This window comes from Jaculus jaculus, chromosome 6 (assembly GCF_020740685.1).
Source record: "Jaculus jaculus isolate mJacJac1 chromosome 6, mJacJac1.mat.Y.cur, whole genome shotgun sequence".
Classification (NCBI taxonomy): Eukaryota; Metazoa; Chordata; class Mammalia; order Rodentia; family Dipodidae; genus Jaculus; species Jaculus jaculus.
In genome coordinates, this window is record NC_059107.1 from 6,460,746 (window position 1) to 6,482,766 (window position 22,021).

The 22,021-nt window shown below is 44.1% G+C and overlaps 1 protein-coding gene across 2 annotated transcripts; it reads left to right on the forward strand.

Moving 5' to 3' along the window:
- The first annotated feature begins 6,353 nt into the window (after positions 1 to 6,353).
- Positions 6,354 to 18,763, forward strand: Znf879 (zinc finger protein 879). Of its 2 annotated transcripts, XM_045152067.1 has the most exons (5): positions 6,354 to 6,462; positions 7,783 to 7,837; positions 9,895 to 10,021; positions 10,311 to 10,406; positions 15,145 to 18,763. In XM_045152067.1, exons 2-5 carry the CDS (start codon positions 7,817 to 7,819, stop codon positions 16,575 to 16,577), a joined length of 1,677 nt encoding a protein of 558 aa, XP_045008002.1. In that variant the 5' UTR covers positions 6,354 to 6,462; positions 7,783 to 7,816; the 3' UTR covers positions 16,578 to 18,763. The 2 variants fall into 2 exon arrangements, with proteins under 2 accessions (XP_045008002.1, XP_004666562.2); XM_004666505.2 differs by lacking the exon at positions 7,783 to 7,837 and having other exon boundaries at positions 6,371 to 6,462.
- The last annotated feature ends 3,258 nt before the right edge of the window (positions 18,764 to 22,021 follow it).

The window sequence follows — 22,021 nt, forward strand, 5'->3', positions numbered from 1 at the left end:
TAATGGATGCTGAAAACCATTTGATGATATCTAATGTTCATTGGTGATTTTTAAAAGTTTAGCAATCTAGGGATCTTCTTTAACCTAATGAAGTGATCTACTAAAAGCCTTGGGACAATATTGCTCCCAGTATTTATTTTCTTTAAAATCAGAACCAGACTGTAACTGCGATTATGACTCCCTCTAGAGGACGCTAGCCAGCGTATGAAAACAAGAATCATGACTGAACTGGAAAATACACAGCTTTCATCATATTGTTGAAAATGTTCTTGTCTATTGTAGTGACATCCAGAGAAACAAGTCTCACATATGAGTCTTGCATGTCTATGATACAAGTATCATACAAATGCATATCATATGAATGCATACAAATTATTGTAAAGAATTGGTGCATGCCATTATTGAGGAGGAGTGCTTTTAAGATCTGCAGTCAGGAAGCTAAGTCCTGAGCAATAGAGCAGTTCTCGTCTGAGCACAACAACCCAAGTACCAAGAGAGGCTTGGCATAAGTTTCAGTCCAGCTGCCAGACTCAAGACCCAAGAAAAGCTGTCTTTCAGTTCAAGTCCAAAGACAGATTTTTGTTTTGGTTTGTGTTTTTGTGAGGTAGGGTCTCTGTGTAGCCCAGGCTGACCTGGGATTCACTGTGTAGTCTCAGGGTGGCCTTGAACTCACAACAGTCTTCCTACCTCTGCCTCTTGAGTGCTGGGATTAAAGGTGTGTGCCACCACGACCAACTAAGATTGAATATTTTTAATTCCATATAAATCCCCTTGGGATATAGTCCAAGATAACCTTGAATCTGTAGATCAATTTGAAGAACAATATAGAATATATATATCCAATTAGAGTGAAGAGTGAGCAGTGCTATTTCAAGGGTGGGGGAAGTTTTAAATCCCTGTGGAAGCCTGGTCTATGTTACTTGTCCACTGGTGTCTTGTTCCAGGTCTGTCCATTCAAAGGCAAAAAATGGGTTGACTTCCCTTTGCTAATTGGATACTAAAGAAAGCATCTTTTAGGTCGAGCACAGTATATATTTGCTTTTCAGGTGGAATCATACTGAGCAGAGTATAAGGGCTGTCTCGTGGGGCCTTATGCCTTCTGGAAGGTAGCCACCAGAACCTTAGCCATTTTCTTAGCCTGTCTATCTCCTGGAGTGTCTCTATTATTATATTCCCTGGCAGCAATCTCTGTCAACTCTGAAAGAAGTTTACCCTCAAAGCCTTCCAGTCTCTGAATCTCCTTTCTAATATCTGGTGTGGACTGAGTTACAAACACAATGTTCATAGCTCACCTACTCTCAGGGGCCTCAGGATCTATGGGGTGGGGGGCATGTCCCTATATGTTTCCTGCAGCCTTTCTAGGAAAGCAGCTGGGGATTCTGTGGGCCCTTGGGTAACTTCATTCACCTTAGACAAATTTGTAGGGCGCTGAGTGAGTGGCTGCCTGGAAACCACCCATCAGAATCCAGTGAAAGAGGTTAAGGCTCTACCTTCAGCAGTGTTGGGGTCCCAGTCTGGCTGTGTGGAAGGGAAGACCTCGTCAAACACATTATGCTTCTCCACGAGGTGGCCATTGGCTCCCAACACTAGGTCCTTGGCTTTCCTTCAGATTCCTTCATGCTCCTCTGTGGTGAAGAAGGCCTGCGGGAGTTGCTGACGGTCCTTCCATGTGGGCTGATGGGTAGAAGACGGTCCTAAGAAGGGATGCCAGAGAACCTACTTTAAGTCAGATTCAGGTTTAGCAATAAGAATGGGGGTGCTGGGGAATCGAACTTAGGTCTTTAGGCTTCCCAGATAAGCACTTGAACCATTAAGCTATCATTTACTTGATGCCTTTTTTAAAAATCATCTTTATATCCTGATATACATTTTAGGTAAGTCTGCTGCTTGCCTTATGTAAGGAGTTTGTCACTTGATCAAGAACCTTGATTCAGTTTGCCTATTTAACTTTTTGTTTACTGAGAAATTTCATTTAACAGATGTGACTTTAGATGTTCAAAAGAGAGGAACTATAAAGAGAAACAAAGTTGTATGCTGTTTGTCATTTCCTTTTCCTTATCAGAGACAATTGGCCATTTTGTCTCTGGACAGAATCAGGGGGACACATGGCTTAAACTTGCATAAAGTCTGAGATAAAGAGGTGTCACCCTTTTTTCCAGAGTCCAGCTTGCCATGATTTTAAATAGCATATAACAGTAAGCAAGAGCAAAAGGAAAAGACAGAGCAAAGTGCTAAGCACCTGGACATTCCTTGTCTTACTCTGAAGTTGTTTTTGCCTAGGAAATTTATTTTTCCCATTTGTAATACATAAGGTGATAGGGTCTTGTCTATGTCTAACCTGGCTAGACTTCAAAGAATATGGATTACATCTGTGCTTATGGCTTTGTGACCCACCTAGCATAGGACATCACCTGTGTTTCATGTAAGCTGAATTTACATTATCCTTATATAAAACTTTTAGAGCCGGGCATGGTGGCACACGCCTTTAATCCCAGCACTCGGGAGGCAGAGGTAGGAGGATCTCCGAGAGTTCGAGGCCACCCTGAGACTACATAGTGAATTCCAGGTCAGCCTGAGACAGAGTGAGACCCTACCTCGAAAAACAAAAACAAAACAAACAAAAAAAACTTTTAGAGCATCCTTTCTACATACGCACATCTTCATCCGCTTACTTTAACATTCTGGTCTAACTTCCATTCAAAAAGCATTTTTAACATTCTATGTCCAAAATTGAAAAACACCTTCCCAGGTCCTTCAATCATCTCATCTCGACCCATCATAAACCATCTTTCTTGAGACTATTAAGAAAAACTACACCAAATTGATTAATCATATTACCTACTGACAAAGAAACAAGTAGCCTGGTTTCAATGAGTTACCCATTTTACTATTGGAAATTGTAGAGAAAAAGCTTCTTTAGTATTTAGGTCATCAAAAAATCTGTACCTGACAACCAGACTTACTTTATAATAACAGTATATATACCTTCAGGTTTTATATAACCTATTAATTTGAGATAGTTCCTATTAACAAACTTCATGAAATACAACTTTCTATGAATACAGGCAAAACATCACAACTATTTTGGGATAATCTTTATCAATACTGCTAACACATTTGGAAATTCTTTTACTAGGAGTAGCTAAGGCAAAGTTTTGTTTCTATCTTGAGGCAGGCTGTCCTAGAACTCAGGCCAGTTGACTCCTCCTCTTAAGTAACAGGACATTACAATCTTTTAAAATACCTGGCAAATTATGAGTTACCACCTCAGAGAGAATTCAGTTGTTTTTAATAATCTCCTATGTAAGTTGAAGTTGACCTAGAACATAAACTCAGTAATTATATTTATGAGATTATGTAACAAAATGTGGCTTTGTTTACATAAAATTTTAGCTTACCATAGGCTTTAGTTAAACCTGACTTTTAAAGACAAAAACCTTAAAATAAATCAAATGCTAACAAAAACTTTAGAAGAGACCTGTTGGACTATGTGGATTAATAAAAAAACAACAACAAAAGATGTCTATAAACAATGTTGTATTTGCTTAAAGCCCAAACAAAAGAAGAAATATCAGGCACAGTTCAAATTAAAATAAAATTATTTACTTATTTTTATCAAGCAATTTAAAAGTCACATGGTTTAAAATGTGGAGTCAGGCTATCCCATTGGAACCTTGAACTGGAGATCCTCCTGTCTCAGCTTCCCAAGTAGCTAGGATAATAGGCCTAGCTCATTTTCTTGTTTATCTTTTCTTTTCCCCTAAAGATCTTTAAAGTGCTTTTAAGCAGTTTTAAAGGAGCTTTTTCAACAGAATGATCTTGACCCATATCTTCAAAGACGAGGACAAGGGGCTGGAGAGATGGCTTAGCGGTTAAGCGCTTGTCTATGAAGCCTAAGGACCCCGGTTCGAGGCTCAATCCCCAGGACCCACGTTAGCCAGATGCATAAGGGGGCGCATGCATCTACAGTTCGTCTGCAGTGGCTGGAGGCCCTGGCGCGCCCGTTCTCTCTCTCTCTCTCTACCTGCCTCTTTCTCTGTCTGTCACTCTCAAATAAATAAATAAAAATAATTAAGATAATTTTAAAAAAAAAGACGAGGACAAGACAAACGAACACACCACCAAACACAAACATGCAGCAATAACGGCTCTCCTGGCCCTGCCACGGGGCTGCCAAACCGAAACAGAGCCAGAAACAGATGCGCTGTCAAACCAAAGTGAGCTGTCAAACTGGCTGACCTTGAAACAGACGTGCTGTCAAACCGAAACTTAACCTGAAACAGACCTCTGTTCTAAATCGTCTAACAGCCAGAGATGGTCAAGGGCGGCCCCTTGATCCCTCGTCCATGGGAATGAATGCTGTGTCCAGCTTCCCTCTTCAACCCAGAAAAGTGTGCAAAACCAGAAAAACCAGGAAAAAAAGAAAAAGAGTGGAAAAGCACCTTCAGCATTCTTACCTACGCAAAAGTTCCCTGTCAATGGCTTGCTACCAACTCCAAAACCAGGAACACGGAGATGATGGTTCTTGGGCCGAGATTAGGGGTCCTTCCCCTGTTTGGTTGCCCCAGAGTCAGAGAGGAGGTCTTGAAATGTGCATCCAGGGTGAGCCCCCAAGATGTTATGGGGTCCAGTGTCACACAAGACCACTGACTCATGAAATGTGAGGCAAAGTTTTATCGGGGGAAAAGGAATAAAAATAAGAAAGCTGGTGCATCAGACCTTGGGATCCCAGAATTCGGGATCTCAAGATGCAGCCTTGAACTGTTCAGAGCGTCAGCTTTTATTGGAAATAACCACATGATGTTTATAGTAAAAACAGGATTGGGAGTTAAACCACAAAATTATATACTGTTAAACAAGGGGGTCTATTACAAGAAGTCACAAGGTTACATAGGTCACACAGGGGAAACTGAGGCAAGAAACATTCTATGCTATGTAATCACAAAAATATTTAGAGACAAAGAGTACATTGCACAGAAGGATCATCCTGTTCCTTAGGTAACAGTAAGCACATGCATTGCACGGAGTGATCATCCCATTCCTTTCACATTCCATTTTCCAGTGGTGTGGGTAGAATATGTGGTGTATGTATATACGACGGCAGATCCCTGTGTGTAGAATGTGTGGTGTGGTATGTGTGTCATGTGTGGTGTATGCACATGTGACTGCAGAGTGCTATGTGTAGAATGTGTGGGTGTGGGGTATGTGTCGTGCATGAGGTATGCATGTGTGTCCACAGATCCCTATGCCCATCTTGCAGGGGCCAGAGGAGAAATTTCAGGCATCTTCCTATCTAGCTCTTCCCAGTTGTTTCCTTGAAACAGAGTCTCTCACTGAATCTGGAGCACTTATTTTAGGCTAGACTAGCTGATCATTATACCCCAGGGATTCTCCTATCTTCTTCTCCCCCCCAAAAAAAGGTTGGGTTAGAGGTGTGGGTGGTCAAGTCTAGCCTTTTTATGTGAAACTCGGGTTCCCTGGGTACCCATGCCTGAGGGCAAGCGTTCTTACCCATTGTACCATGGATCTTCTTGGCCTCCTGTTTATGCTTACACTGAAAATCTTGATTGCCAATGACAATAAACGACATAATAATATATTTGCTTTATGTTGACGTGTGTATCAGCATTTACAACATGTATGCTATACATTATATATATACTGTGGGTCACAAACATGTAATTTTTCTTATTTAAAAAATGAAAAGTAAAGCCGGGTGTGGTGGCGCACGCCTTTAATCCCAACACTCGGGAGGCAGAGGTAGGAGGATCACCGAGAGTTCGAGGCCACCCTGAGACTACATAGTGAATTCCAGGTCAGCCTGAGCCAGAGTGAGACCCTATCTCGAAAAACCAAAAAAAAAAAAAAAAAAAAAAAAAAAAGAAAAGAAAAGAAAAGAAAGTAGATTGTAACAGCAGAATCACCATCTAGAAACAGTAAGTGAGCGGCTTGGTCATCTACATTGGGGGTGGGGGAGTTTTCGAGGCAGAGTCTCACTCTAGCCTGGGCTAACCTAGAACACATTCCTGTCCCAGGCTGTCCTCAAACTCACAGCGATCCTACCTGTCTCCAGAGCACTGGATTTACATTTTTAATATACTCACTTTATCTTCTGTAATATTGTTGACATTATAATTACTAATAAGGTGAATGCACAAAAAGAGGGAGGTGGGTGGAACTAAAAGATTCAGTTTTCAATCTTGTAAATCAACAAAATCACTTTCTTTAGCGCTGAAGCCTCTTTTTCCTTCTCTGACACTGTACAGGCGTATGTCGCAATGACCTATGGGAAATGTAGTCCAGAGGCTAAATGCGCCATGAAACCCGGGCGCTCTCGTGCGCACGCGCAGTCGTGTTCGGCAGTTAGGTGGCCGCGGCGAGACGTGTCCCTAGGTTCGATGTTCCGCTTGCTTCCAGTACCGGCCCCGGCCCCGGCCCCGGCGGGCTGAGTACCCGCTGCAGGTGAGGGCGGGCCTGGAGCCCGCGGGGCGGTCACGTCCCCGGCGCCAGCGCCTGCAAGCCCGGGCTCCGGGCGGGCGTCCGAGCCGCGGCGGCCTCGGCAGGTGGACCGGCTCGGCTCCGGGGAAGGTGGCCTGGGCCTCGGCCGGTCCCTCGGACGCAGGAGACGGTGCCCCGCTTCGGGTTCGGCAGCTCTCGGCCGTTTCACCGCACCCCTTACGCCCCTGACTTTAAACTTTATTTTCTGTTTATTCGTTTTCTCAGTCTTCCTTGTTGTGCAGTACTGTCTTTTTTTTTTTTTTTTTTTTTTTTTTCTTTTCGAGGTACGATCTCAGGCTGGCCTGGAATCCACTATGGAGTCTCAGGGTGGCCTCGACCTCACGGCGATCCTCCTACCTCTGCCTCCTGAGTGATGGGATTAGAGGTGTGCGCCACCAGTAGGCCTAGTTGGGCAGAATTTTTATCGTGAATCCCACAGTGGTTTATTTTCTTTCTTCTTTTGTTTTTAATTTTTGGTTTTTCGAGGAAGGGTTTCACTCTGGCCTAGGCTGACCTGAATGCACTATGTAGCCCCAGAGCGGCCTCGAACTTGGCGATTCTCCTACCTCTGCCTTCGGAGTGCTGGTATTAAAGGAGTGCACCATCACACCTGGCTTTTTTTTTTTTTATTAATATTCATTTTCCCTTTTCTTTAAGAGTTTACTGTTATTGAAGTGGGGGGAGGGATGCAGGGGATGGAACCCAGGAACCTCTTGTATTTTGCACTTTACCCCTGCGCTGCACCTCCAAGCCTTTTTCTGTAAATTTTAAGTTCATGCCTAACCTTTAATGGTAGTCCTCTCGAGGCCATACGTGCATTTTGTGTGTGTGTGTGTCTGGGAGAAGGAGTATACTTAGGTGTCATTCGAGTAACTTGCATAACTGATGAAAGAAGCAAAACGTACACCCAAAAGAGAGGGTTGATTTTTTTTTTTAAAGCTGGCTGCTTCTGATAAGGGCACACTTCAGCAATAAGTAGACAAGTGCTGATACCGCCTTTCACGTCAGTCACCATCTATGAGCCGTGCATTTTTGTGCCTTTTACTTTGCTAGTGAATCTCTGATGCTTTAATCCCTTAGTTCACCTTATCTTGGTTCTCAGTCCCTGGCGGAAAGGTCACAGTTCAGCGACTGGAGGTATGCTTGTCCACTTCTGCACTCTCCAGTGGCCATGCCCAGGTTCCTTGGCTTGGCATGGCTGGGCTGTGCATATGCTCCACAGGTGTTTTCTAACCTGTCTGGCCTAACAATGAATAGACACCACAGCTTCCTTCTCCATTGCAGGAGTCTTCTCCAGAGGGGCAGCAGGGAGGGAAAGATGCTGCCAGCCCAGGGTCAGGTGAGTGAAGACTGCTTCTGTGACTTCTGTCAGGGTTCAGAGGTGACAGACTTGCTTTATGCATTCTTGAGCTTCTCTGAGCTACTGGAGCCCATGGAGAGACCACAGGGTCTGGTGGGTGAGGCACTCATCATGGGCAAGGCAGGTGCTTCCCTGGCACAGGCTCCACTTTCTATCAGGTAGTTATTGAATAGGCATTAAATGCCCTCTCTCAGTCCCGGGCATTGAAACAGATAGTCAGGCTCTCAGGCTGTGGTACAAAGGTCCTTAAGTTCTTGAGTTCTTCTGGGCTGCAGCAAGCAGTTTATTAGTCTGAAAACCAGTGCACTACCCTGGAGAGGATCAGTCCTGAGGGTCTCAGGTAACAGTTATCTTTTTCCATTGACCTAGTGACATCATACATCCTTTTCCCTTTAGATTGGTGGAGATTTTGCCTCCCCCTCGACCCAGCTTGACTCACTCTTGTGAGCCCCTCAGATAACCTTTTGCCACCGAGCTAAGGTTAAACAACAGAGATTTCCTCCTTAGCCCTCTTCCTCCACCACTGACTTCTGTGTGATAGCTGAAAGTGGTTCTGGGCTTCACCCAAGAGGGGAGAAAGAGGATTTATGGGGTGAATACAGAAGTAGAGCAAAGAAATTGATTGGTTAAAGTTTGATTGACTTAGACTTGTTCCCATTTAAAGTTCCTGATAAATAATGCTTGATTGATGTTTTTGATTAGCTTAGTTGAATGAAGTTTCATTTTGTAAGGAACCTAAGGTGTTGGAGCCTTAATAGCTGTTATTTTAACATCTGTCTTGGTTCTACTGAAAGAGATGGGTACCAGACTGGCAAGTAGTGTAGCCCTTAAAAAGATTCACATGCATTTGAAAAAGACAGAGATTCTGAAAGAAAATGGGTGGAGACTGGCAATGTCGCTGTTGCCTAGCATGACCAAGGCTCAGAGCTTGATCTCCAGCACTGCGGAGGAGCAGGGCTGAGCCCTTGTTTCCCGTAGTGAGCGTCAAGTCACTGATTTTGTATCTGCTCTTGTCCTTCCAGATCAGGGAAGGTGCCCGGCTTTGGGACCAGCCTGAGATTGGGGATGTGTGTTTGGGATGGTAAAGAGGAAGGGAGCGGTGACTTAGCATTGCACTTTAGAAATGTGTGCTGAGGACATCAGCTGAGTGCTCCTCACTGGTGGTGACTGGGGTACTCAGCATTGTAGAGCGTGTGAAAGGTGGAAGTAACCTGCATCCGCTTGTGAGTCACACACGCTGGCCCATCCATAGTGCAATGCAGGATGGCACATGAAGGATGTTGAGTAGGATGCGGTAATCTGTGTAATACAACTGTACCAGGAGTACTTGCAAAGTCCAAGGGGCATACAGCAACAAATTATTTTTTTTATTAGGTTATGTGGCCCAAAGTTAGATTTTAGATTAACATTTCTTAGTCTCTTTCAAAAGAGAGGGAGCAGTTGTTGAGAGAGAGGACTTGTGGTCCAGGTAAGGTGGCTGAGGGCCACAACTTCCCAGGATGGAGATGGCACCCTGACCATACTCCTCTCATCCTGGTTCTTCTTGAAAGACCGTGTAGCCCTTTGCCCTGGGCCTGTTCTGGTAAAGCCATGCCCAGGGCATTGTCAGTTTCCTACCATGAATGCCAGTGTCCTCTTCCCCGGGACTCAGCGATGGCCTTAAATAATAGCAGAAGTGGGATCTAGTGACCCTTCTTCCAGGCAGGCAGGTAGTCTCCCACCTAGTCCTCTCTTAAGTGGTGCTGAGGCCCCTTCACACCTGACTTGTGTGGCTCTGTAACATGAGAGCTTAGGTTAGAGAATTGGACCTTTCCAAGTCTTGGGTTCTGTTTGTTCCTGTCTTTGTGATTTTGTTCTGTGCTTTGAAGTGACCTGTTCCTTGGCTTCTCTTTAAGCTCACAGTAGGTACACCATAAAAATGTGTTAAGTGATGGAACTATGGTCCAGAGCTACTTGTCTGGCTTGAAGTACCCAAACCCCTTGCAGCTGCCTCCTGGGATGGTCCGGGCTGAGCAGGCATGGGTTTGCTGTTCCAGGTGCCCGTGTCTTTCGGGGACGTGGCCGTGCTCTTCAGCCGGGATGAGTGGTTGCACCTGGACTTGGCCCAGAGAAGCCTGTACCGGGAGGTGATGCTGGAGAACTACAGCCACCTGGTGTCTCTGGGTAAGGACTTTTCCTGGGGTGCAGACTGTGCTGTGGAAGCACGACGTGATTAAAGGGAGCCTTCTCATACGTTTTTTTCTGTGTCACACTCAGCTGTCTTCTCAGACCCCCTAACATTCAGCTGACAGGGGTGCCCACCAGATCCCCAGTTTTACTCTGGGCTTCCTCTAGGAGTCCAGTTTAAGCCACTCTATGAAGAAACCTCTTCCTTGCACTGCTCCCCTGCTCAGGGACTCCGGGGCTGTACCTCTGTCAGGATGGGTACTCATGTCTCTTTGTTCATGAACAGGGATTCTGTTCTGTAAGCCAGAGGTCATCTCCCAGTTAGAGCAAGCAGAAGACCTTCAGATGGTGGCACGTGGAGCACCTCAAAGCACAGGTCTAGGTAAGAGGTGGGATGCTTGTGAATCTACTAGGTGTTTCTTGCTTGTCTGGGCACAGTGAGAAGCTGTGCTCAGGAGACATTGGCAAGGACACAGGCCATGGCAGATGCTGCCAGTGGCTTATCTCGTCTTCATTTCGGACCACCTAATCCTGGTTCAGAGGAAAGGTGACCTCTCCAGGCACAAGCTGCACTTGGTCGAGAGTCTCTGCTTCATTGCTTGAGCAGACCTTTCCTCACTGCAGTGCGTTCCTCAAAGCTCTGTCCTGGGCCTTTGCTTTGACTTTCCTTGTCTGCAACTCAGTAACCATGGTGAAGAAAAAGCACAGATGTGTGTGTGTATAAATACATAAAAGAGAAACGAGGTAAAGGAAGAAACAGATTTATGTGTATAAATATGTAAAATAGAAACCAGGTAGAGGAAGAAACACAGATGTATGTGTATAAATAGGTAAAGTAGAAACCAGGTAGAGGAAGAAACACAGACGTATGTGTATAAATAGGTAAAATAGAAACCAGGTAGAGGAAGAAACACAGATGTATGTGTATAAATAGGTAAAATAGAAACCAGGTGTTCCACCAAGACAACAGCTACAGAGCTCAAGCAGGTTTGTAGACCCTCGTCATGACATTTGTGTGAGTGTGTAAATTTTTCTGTCAGCGTGCAGATCCTAGCCCCTAGGAGGAGTTGCCAAGTGTAAAGTCGCCTGGGTTGCTGCGTCGTGAGAGCCGTGCCTGAGCACTGCTGCAAACCCAAAGTTGACTTCTCTCTGGCAGGAGAGTTCTGCCAGTCCCACCTTGTGTTTCCATTCATGAGCACTATGCTTCTTGGTTTTGACTAAAATATTTTCACAAATACTTTTTCTAGAGTAGTTTATCTGTACAGTGCCTATTCATGTCTTAAATCAGTTCTTTTCTCCCTCCTTCGGAAAAAGTCTTTTTGGGTCTGGAATTTGTCATCAGTTTTCCCCCATTCAGGAGCGTCCAGCCTTTGGTCCTCTACCTTTGTGTACTGAGTGTCCTCAGTGTAGAATCTTACAGGGAGCTTATCTTCCTTTTCTTTGGAATTCAGAAAATTCATTAGGTTATAGCAAGAAATTTTTCGCTAATGTCATTTCTAGCACTCACTGTGCCCTTTGTCCTAAAAGCTCAAGCCCTTTCAGGGGTCTTTTATTTCTACCACATATATTCTACCATATACATCCTCCTGTATGCGTTCTGCTGCATGCATTCTACCACACACATACATTCTACCACATGCACACATTCTACCACAGACATTTTACATTCTGCCACATATATTCAACCACGTATGTTCTACCCTATTCTAGTAATTTGGATGAAGTAACTGTAAGAATAATAGGATAGAAATGTAAGCAGAAGCTTAGAAAATAAGGCTTTAATAACATAAGAGCAAAATGGAAGCTACAGGTAAGTTGCATATTTGGGGTTTGCTTCAAACCTTTCTGGTTGGCAAAGAAATACTTCATATCAAATTTATTGGGTGTTATTTTTATTTTATTTTATTTTATTTTTCAAGTTTTTTGAGGTAAGGTCTCACTCTGGTCCAGGCTGACCTGGAATTCACTATGTAGTCTCCGAGTAGCCTTGAACTTACAGAGATCTTCCTACCTCTGCTTCCCAAATGCTGGAATTAAAGGTGTGCACCACCACACCTGGCTTGGGTGTTATTTTTTAAGCATTTAAAAATTGTTACTATTATTTTCTTTTCGTGAGGTAGGGGTTTACTATTATTCAAAGTGGCCTGGAACTCACTGCAAAGCCTAGGCTGGTTTCAAATTCATGCTAGTTTTCCTGTGGCAGCTTCCCAAGTTCTGGAATTACAGGTGTGAGCCACTATACCTGGCTAAAATATATTTTTAAATTGTACAAGGTGTACATGGTATGATAGTAGTAAGGGAGGGGCCAAGACACTTGAAACTTGACAAGGCAAAATCAACCAGTATCACCACGTGACAGTTTCCATCCAGACTGTGAATGTTTGTTTAGGACAGGTGGACTGATTTGTATTATCCGGACTTTGGTTGTGAATATCCTTCACTTACTCAGCACTCAGTAAATGCAGGCCTCGAAACACCAAAAATAAAATAAAATAAAGAATGTCCTTCTCTGGCGATTGGGAAGATGAGGTGTTTTCTTACGAAGTCTATTGTCCCAGGCTTAGTTTCCCAGCGTCCACATAAAGCCGGATGTAAAAAGTGGTGCAAGCACCTGGCAGTCATTTGTAGTGGCAGTAGACTCTTGTGCACACACATGCACACAAATCAAAAATGAATACACTTTCTTCCTCTGCCTCCCAGTATCAGACCATGGTGGGTGTCTCCATTGAGCTAAGTCCAAAGTGAGGACTCACTCCTTACTTCCTCTGTACATCCTAGTCATAGGTGAAGACAGTGAATTTTAAAACTACAGAAAACCCCAAAACTAAAATTTCAAAAAGAAGATTGTATTGTTTAGCTTTCCCTTGAAGTCTTCCTTTTGGAAATTGCAATTCCCTGTTTTCCCTATTTTTGAATTTCTGAGAGAGTTATGACCATTCAAAGGTATCATGAGGAGAGGATGGTCCAAAAAGTAAACAGTCTCTGAGTAAAGCTTTGTGTGCTGTGCTTGGAGAGTCAGCTGTGGTTCATATTACCCACGTGTGCTTGAAGAGTCAGCTGTGGTTCATATTACCCACGTGTGCTTGGAGAGTCAGCTGTGGTTCGTATTACCCACGTGTGCTTGGAGAGTCAGCTGTGGTTCGTATTACCCACGTGTGCTTGAAGAGCCAGCTGTGGTTCATATTACCCACGTGAGCTTGAAGAGTCAGCTGTGGCTCATATTACCCACGTGTGCTTGAAGAGTCACCTGTGGCTCATATTACCCACGTGTGCTTGGAGAGTCAGCCGTGGTTCATATTACCCACGTGTGCTTGAAGAACCAGCTGTGGCTCATATTACCCACGTGTGCTTGGAGAGTCAGCTGTGGTTCATATTACCCACGTGTGCTTGGAGAGCCAGCTGTGGCTCATCTTACCCACGTGTGCTTGAAGAACCAGCTGTGGCTCATATTACCCACGTGTGCTTGAAGAGTCAGCTGTGGCTCATATTACCCACGTGTGCTTGAAGAACCAGCTGTGGCTCATATTACCCACGTGTGCTTGAAGAGTCAGCCGTGGTTCATATTACCCACGTGTGCTTGAAGAACCAGCTGTGGCTCGTATTACCCACGTGTGCTTGGAGAGTTAGCCGTGGTTCATATTACCCACGTGTGCTTGGAGAGTCAGCTGTGGTTCATATTACCCACGTGTGCTTGAAGAGTCAGCTGTGGTTCATATTACCCACGTGTGCTTGGAGAGTTAGCCGTGGTTCATATTACCCACGTGTGCTTGGAGAGTCAGCTGTGGTTCATATTACCTACGTGTGCTTGGAGAGTCAGCTGTGGTTCATATTACCCACGTGTGCTTGGAGAGTCAGCTGTGGTTATTTTACCACGGGTTCTGGTTCCCTCCATCGCTAGCTTGACCTGCTGATGGTCTTCATCCAGAACAGGGTCAACAGCCCCAACTGGTCTCCACACCTGCCTCCTTCCACCCTACATTATAGTGCATTTACCACACGATAGAAGGGTCCCTAAAAAAAGTCATTTATCATGTTTGAGAAGAAATTCCAAATGCCTTCCTGTTTGCTGCAAGACTACATGATACGAGGCCCTGCCTACGCTCTTCTTGATTAATAAAATTCACTTGTTACTCAGCCTGCCTAAACCACAGTAGACTTGCTTACGTTTGGACCACCGAAAGCTTAGGGCCTTAATTATCTTTTCTGACTAGAATCATCTTTATAACCACAGTTTTGCCTAGTCTGCTCTTGTTTAAGCCGGTACCTTAGACCGCTTGACCACACACCACCTTGTTCTTATTTAGATTTTATCTGCAATTTCCTTATCACTTAGTTTAAAATATCTCCAGTATTCCCAATACACGTCGCCTTCATTTTGTTTGTTCTTTTAAAGTTCTCACCATGTCCTAGTTACTTCTTTGCCAAATTGGTCACTTGGTTTATTGTGGGAATTTGGCCCTTGCCTGTAATTCACAGAGCCTTAGACTTCGTGTGGTACATAGTGAGAGAATATTCATTACAGCATTATTTTATAGCAGCCATTATTTTATAGGGCCAGTGTGTACTGCTGAAACTCATAGAGCTCTTAGGGCAGTGTCTTTTTTTCAGTCTTCCTTCCCAGCCTCTGTAATTTTCTCTTCGAATTTCCTGCATGCACTGGCAGCTGGTCTGGAGATAACTGAGTAGTAACACAAGCTGTCCTCAGCAAGGCCTTGCTCCTGGTGCTCGGGGTTTGTCACTAAATCCGACCTGGCTCCTCCTCTCAGAGCTGCCCTGGGAGCCCCTTAGCCACCTGTATCCTTCCCTGTCTTCCTCTTCCCATTCTTTCATAAGTTTTTTTTTTCTTTTAGGGCAGGGGGGGGTTGGTGTGTTTTAAGGTAGGGTCTCAGTCTATCCCACGCTGACCTGGAATTCACTTTATTGTCTCAGGGTGGCCTCGAACTCATGGCGATCCTCCTAACTCTGCCTCCCAAGTGCTGGGATTAAAGGCGTGCGCCACCACCATACCCGGCTCTTTCATAAGATTTTGAGGCTGAACTTCTTAGTGGTCCTTGCTTGTTTTGATATCTTTTTCCTTTGTTCTCAGTGCAAGACACACTCACATGTTTTGTTTATCTTAGGGTGGAAGAGCCTGTTTGAAACCACAGTTTCTAAAGAAGAAAATAAGGAAATCTTGAAAAAAAACACTGTTGATGGTCCTTTTGACTTTCTGCTGGGAAAAACTTACATAATTGAGGACCAATTAGAGGAAGATCAAGGCAAAAAGAACAAGCTTTTCAGCAAAATGTTTGTTACTGTTCAGAAAAACTACATGAAAGAGAAGAGCTTTAAAAGTGTTGAACTTGTGAAGAATCTCTGTCTAAAATCTTCGCTTACTAGAAAACCTGGAGGCGTTCCCAGGGGAAGAAAACCCCGCTCACAGTATTCCATTCTGTTTAAACAACTAGGAGTCAACACAGTGCGTAAGTGTTACAAATGTAACATCTGTGGGAAAATCTTTCTTCACAGTTCTTCCCTGAGCAAACATCAGAGAATCCATACTGGAGAAAAGCTCTACAAATGTAAGGAATGTCGGAAAGCTTTCAGCCAGAGCTCATCCCTGACACAGCACCTGAGAGTCCACACTGGTGAGAAGCCATACATGTGTGGTGAGTGTGGGAAGGCCTTCAGCTTCACCACCTCTCTCATCGGGCATCAGAGAATGCACACTGGAGAGAGGCCCTACAAGTGTAAGGAATGTGGCAAGGCGTTCAAAGGCAGTTCATCCCTTAATAATCACCGGCGTATTCACACTGGGGAAAAGCCTTATAAGTGTAATGAGTGTGGAAGAGCCTTCAGCCAGTGCTCATCTCTCATTCAGCATCACAGAATCCATACTGGGGAGAAGCCATATGAATGTAGCCAGTGTGGGAAAGCCTTCACGTCAATATCACGGCTTAGCAGACACCATCGTATTCACACTGGGGAGAAGCCCTTTCACTGTAATATGTGTGGGAAAGTGTTTAGTTACCACTCGGCCCTGATTATCCATCAGAGAGTTCACACTGGAGAGAAACCATATGTGTGCAAAGAATGTGGAAAAGCTTTCAGTCAAAGCTCAGCACTTATCCAACATCAAAGAATCCACACTGGAGAGAAGCCTTACACATGTGAGGAATGTGGGAAGGCTTTCTCCTGGATCTCCCGGCTTAACATACATCACAGAATCCACACAGGAGAAAAGCCGTATCATTGTAAAGAATGTGGGAAAGCTTTCAGTTCCCACTCTGCAGTCAATACTCATCGAAAAATCCATACTGGTGAGAAACCTTATAAATGCAATGACTGTGACAAAGCCTTCAACCAAAGCTCGGCCCTAATCCAGCACCAGAGAATTCATACTGGAGAGAAACCATTTAGCTGCAAAGTGTGTGCGAAGGCTTTCAGACAAAGCTCGTCCCTTATGACGCACATGAGAATCCATACAGGAGAAAAGCCTTACAAATGCAGAGAATGTGGGAAAACTTTTAGTCAGAGTTCATCTCTTGCAAATCATCAGAGGACTCATAATTGAGAAAAACTGTAAGGAAAAGGCATGTGATAAATTTTCCAAGAGAAACTCATTTTACACTAACTGTGACAATACATCCTGAGAAATAGTTGAGGGGTAGAATATCAAGTTAGACCTCAGCAAACATTAGACACTTAATGATACAAAATAAACATGGGAATATTGGGCTTCTGTAATTTTTTTTCTTATATGTCCGTAAGTAATTTATTCAAGCTGAGATTAAGAAGAAAGGATCACTATATTTTCTTTCTAGTGATGGTTATTTAACAGCTCCCAGTTTTACCAAGCGTTTCCAGGAATCTGCTGGTTTAGGTTAAAGTCCATCCATGTCACCAGGTTTCAGGTAACATGAAGATCTAGTCTGGGGGGCTTTTAGGGATTATGCAAACCAGTTATTCAGGGAAAGAACTATACCTGTAGCTACCTCACTGTCACTAAAGGTTTTTTTAGTACGCTGGAAACAAATTCTATACTTAGATTTTGTTAAATAAAACACTTGGTTCATTTCTCCTCTGTAAGCCACTGACCTGAGAAGAAAAGCACTTGTGTGCATGAGGTGCACTATTCTCTGAGCTTGCTTTCCACCTGTTTGTTCCAGCCTCTGTTGAGATCTAAAGTCACTTTGGGAAAAGCACAGCATCTCATTTGTTTTCTCAGAAGTGAATGCCTTGGCCATGTCACATTGTGATGTAAAGGTTACTCAGATAACTGCTTTTGCAGTTTGATGATAAATAATGTTAGAAAAGAAAAAGTATGTCATGGTATAGCAATAGGGAGTACAACTTTTAACCTCCAAATTGTGCCTGCTTCCTGAGTTCAGTGGCAACCAGCCACTAAGAAGACTGAGAAACAACGTAGAACTCAAGTCATTTTCCGAAGAGTCAGCTAACTCGCCCATGCATCCCCACCAGACAACTCCAGAGCCCCACAGGGTCTTGCAGGCAGCTCCAAAGAGTCTTCATTATGGCTCTTGTTTACTACCTTGAGAAGGGGTTTGAGAATCAAGTTCCTTGAGATTCCTAAGACTGGTTTCATGATTCTAGTGAACCTCTTACCTCCTGGACGTAATGTTTCAATTCAAAAGAAATACAAAGAAATACCTACCTAACATTTCATCCCTTTCTCTGGTTGTAGTCTTTCTGCCTTTTGTACAATTAACTGAGTTTTGGGGGTGGCATGGATGTCTGATCATTCTCATCTATTTATGGCTAAGCATTGGGCTGTTAATACCATGGAAACCATTATTTCACAGTCAATACCACCCACCACAGAAAGTTTCCCTCCATGAGCAAAGTTAGCAGCAGGTAACCTATGATGTAAACACAAATGTATAGAAGATGCCTTTCCAACAGTGAGAATTAAGTGTTTAAACACATGAGCCTGTGGGGAACATTTTACTGTCAGACCACAGCATTCCATTCCTGGCCCCACAAACTCATGGCCATCTTATAATGCTCAATGCATTTATAAGTCCCCATAATCTTTTATCAGCCCCATCACTTCAGAAGTCTGAAGTTTAAGACTCAATGTATTTTCTTAACTGTGAGCCCTGTAAAATCAAAAACAAGTTATGTACTTCCAACAGAGAATGGCACTAGTTAAACCTTTCCATTCCAAGAGTGGGAATGTGGACATAACAAAGAATCATCCAATCAGAGCAAGGCTGAAGTTCATCAGAGCACACAGCAAATCTTACAGCTCCATATGTGGCATTTGGGGCATGTGTTGGAATCATTTGGGTCCCAGTGGTCTGGGTAGCTCCAGCCATCTGGCTGTGCAGCCTGTAGCTTTCCTTGGCAGATATCCCATGGATCTGGAATCTCCAACATTCTGAGGTTTTCATTGGAAGGCATTTTAGTGGTTTGAATGTAAAATGTCTCCCCATGGCCTCATACTTGAATACTTGATCCCCATTTGATGGTGCTGCATGGGAAAATTGTGGAGTCTTTGGGGGACAGAGCCTTACTGGGGGCAGGCCTTGGAGTGTTACAGCCCAGCCTCACTTGCCACATTTGACTCGCACTGACTGCTTTCCAACTACCTGTGATGTGATGGCCTGACCATTCATAATGGACTGTGTCTCCTTGAAGTGTGTGATGCCTGGCTGTCTGCCTCTGCCATGCTTGCCCCACCATGATGAGACGTCCCTTCAAAACTGACAGCAAGAAATAAACCATAAGTTGCTTCTGGTCTGATGTTTTATTCCAGTAATGAGAAAGTAACTACAACAGAAAATTGGTACTGAGAAGTATGGCCATTGTGTGGCTGTTGGTCTTTTGGAACTTGTTTGTGGGAGGAATATGGGAGGATCTGAAATTTTAGACGATAGATCCTTGCAGAGTTGTAAACAGAGCTTGATGGGCCATTCTTGTTAGAGTTTGAAAGGCTTAAATGCCAAGAGAATTGTGGACTGTGGAGGCTTTTGACTTATGAGGTTTCAAAGGACAAATGAACTTTGTTGAGATTAGGCTAGAGTCAATTTGTATTAGAGGCTAGCTGTTCTACCAGTGTTTGGAGAACTTGAGCAAAGTTGAATTTAAAGTTAATGGTCTGGTGTCTTTGACACTAATATATTTAAGCAACTTTCAGACCCAGCCACTTCAGTTGTGATTTTTTAAATTTTGTTTATTTAAATTTATTTATTTGAGAGCAACAGACACAAAGAGAAAGAAGCAGATAGAGAAAGAGAGAGACAGAATGGGCGCGCCAGGGCCTCCAGCCACTGCAAATGAACTCCAGACGCGTGCGTCCCCTTGTGCATCTGGCTAACGTGGGTTCTGGGGAATCGAGCCTTGAACCGGGGTCCTTAGGCTTCACAGGTAAGTGCTTAACTGCTAAGCCATCTCTCCAGCCCTCAGTTGTGATTTTTTTAAAGAGATTACCACCTTTGAGGATGGGCCAGCTGCTCTGCATTGGGCCAACAGGAGTACTTATTCTTGAAAAAGGGATTGAAGGAAAAGTGCTGAGGGAATTTCCTGTTTCTCAAAAGTCAGCTTTATTCCTCCCTAGATTATCAAATTTTAGCAGCCTAGCTCACCTGGTACTAGTTTTGAAAGTATAGCATGCAGAAAAAGAGTCATTGAATTTGCAACTTGTTTTTGGAAGGCAGTTATGTTCACCACCATCACCAGTGCTGCACAGTGGCTTGTGTTTTGGCGATGGCCCCTGAGTTGATGTGGAGCAGGGTCAGAGTCCCTGGATAGTGGCTATGAGGAGCCACGGCATAGAGTTGTGAGGAGGAGCAGAGAGTTGCAATGGTAACCCAGGAATTTTGGAGATCCCAAGACTATGGTATGCCTACCAAGGAAAGCTACTTCTCTGGATATGAAGGATCTGCTTGGAAAGCAAGGCATCCTGGGCCAAAGGGATGACTTTGGAGACCAGAGATTTCATCATGGGTCCTAGGTACTGGACATGGAAGTACACAGTTTGACATACACCCTGTTGTTTTTCTACCTTGTGTTGGTTCATTTTTATTTGCTATGCCCTTATTATCCCCTTTCAGAATGGGAACGTTTAGTCTGTCCCACTATGTGTTGGAAGCATTAACTTGTGTTCTCTTGAACAGTGTTAGGCCCGGAAAAGATCATAGAGATCTTAAAAGCTGGATTGAGTATATTTTGCATCATGAATTGGCCATATGTCTGTGAGGACGAGGGCCAGAATGTAGTAGTTTGAGTATCAGATAGCCTGATGTGTTGGTCAGTAAGCCTCATGTTCAATCCCCAGCTGGTGGAGCCTTGCTGAAGAAGGTGTGTTTCACTTGGGGCAGAACTTGAGGGGTATTAGCTTAGCACCAATTCCAGGTCTTAGACTGCTTCCACCCAGACATGTGATAATATGAGAGCTAGCTCCTCACACTGCTTCCCCTATCTCACTTGTGCTGTGCTTTCCCTACCATGATGAAATGTCCCCTGAAATAAACTCTTTCATCCCATAAGCTGCTTCTGGTTGGGTGTTTTGTTCTAGCAAGGAGAAATTACACTAGATTGTATAAACCAATCCATCAGGGACTACCTGTGGATTGTCTCAAATTATACAATCTTTGATTCAAGGAGGCATGAATAGATACTTTGCTATTTCTCTGTTTCCATGTCACTCAGACTGCTACTGACTGCTTCCTTGTTCTATAGTGTCACAAGCCAGGTCATGAAGTTCTTTCATTCCTTGTTTAAACGTCCTTCTGGGACTGGGGAGATGCTCTGTTAGTATAGTGCCTACCTCACAAACATGAAGACATGTTTGATTCCCAGTACCCCACAAAGTGACTGGTGCCATAGTGCACAGTTGGAATCCCAGTAGTGACGTGGCTTTCTACGTGGTCAGTCTAGCCTACTTGGCAAGTTCCAGGGCCCTAGCTGCACACTAAATACAGACTCTCCTGCATTAAAGGTTGTATGGGAGGGGTGTCTTCTATCATTTCTACCCTACTCTAGCCTCACCTTCTGGTTCTTCCCATAGGCTCCAAGTTTTAGGATCTTAAGAAGGAATCTTCTCCCTCCAGACAAAAAATGGCCTGGATATCCATGACCTCATAGTGCCTGACACTACCTACACAAGACCATCATAAGAGGAGGGAAAGACTATGACATCAAAATAAAAGAGAGACTGATTGAGATGGGGAGAGGATATGATGGAGAATGGAATTCCAAAGGGGAAAGTGAGGGGGGGAGAGAGGGAAGGTATTACCATGGGATACTTTTTATAATCATGGAAAATGTTAATAAAAATTGAGAAAAAGCCGGGCGTGGTGGCACATGCCTTTAATCCCAGCACTTGGGAGGCAGAGGTAGAAGGATGGATTGCCATGAGTTCAAGGCCGCCCTGAGACTCTATAGTGAATTCCAGGTCAGCCTGGGCTAGAGTGAGACCCTACCTCGAAACCCCCCCCAAAAAAAAAATTGAGAAAAAAAAAAGAAGGAATCTTTAGCACAAATCGAATACTCTCCCTTGCATCCTGCCAGCCATAAGAAATGGGAAGCCAAAACCTTTATCTCATCCTCTGCCTTTTCTACTTTTCCTATCAGTTCCGAGGCTAGTATGGCAAGCAGGGTCTACACCCTGGTTCCCGCAGGTTCTTCCTGAGCAGCCAGGTGGCAGTTATCCTACCAACCACAGCGAAGGCCACACACCTGCTATCACAGCTTGCTTATGATCCTGTCCCATATGTGCATTTTCATGGATTGCAGCACATTTTCCAGCTCACCAGTCATTCTGGTTGGCACCCCCATATTTCTGTGGCTTACATGATGTGTCAGGGAAGCATGTCACTCCATACTAGGCACAGGAAGGGAGCTAGCTCCTTGGGATTCCTCTCAACAACGCTACATCCTCAGATGGCTCCACGTGGTTGCATGTCTGATCTCTCGTAGAAGGGAGCATGTAACCACCATTGCATCAAGGAGGTATACCACCCCATATAAATGAGGCACAACACTGATGCCAGG

Coding starts and splice junctions, on each gene's coding strand:
- Znf879 (XM_045152067.1), top strand. CDS start 7,817: ATGCTGCCAGCCCAGGGTCAG. Junction 7,838..9,894: donor TGCTGCCAGCCCAGGGTCAG/GTGAGTGAAGAC, acceptor TTGCTGTTCCAG/GTGCCCGTGTCTTTCGGGGA. Junction 10,022..10,310: donor CAGCCACCTGGTGTCTCTGG/GTAAGGACTTTT, acceptor GTTCATGAACAG/GGATTCTGTTCTGTAAGCCA.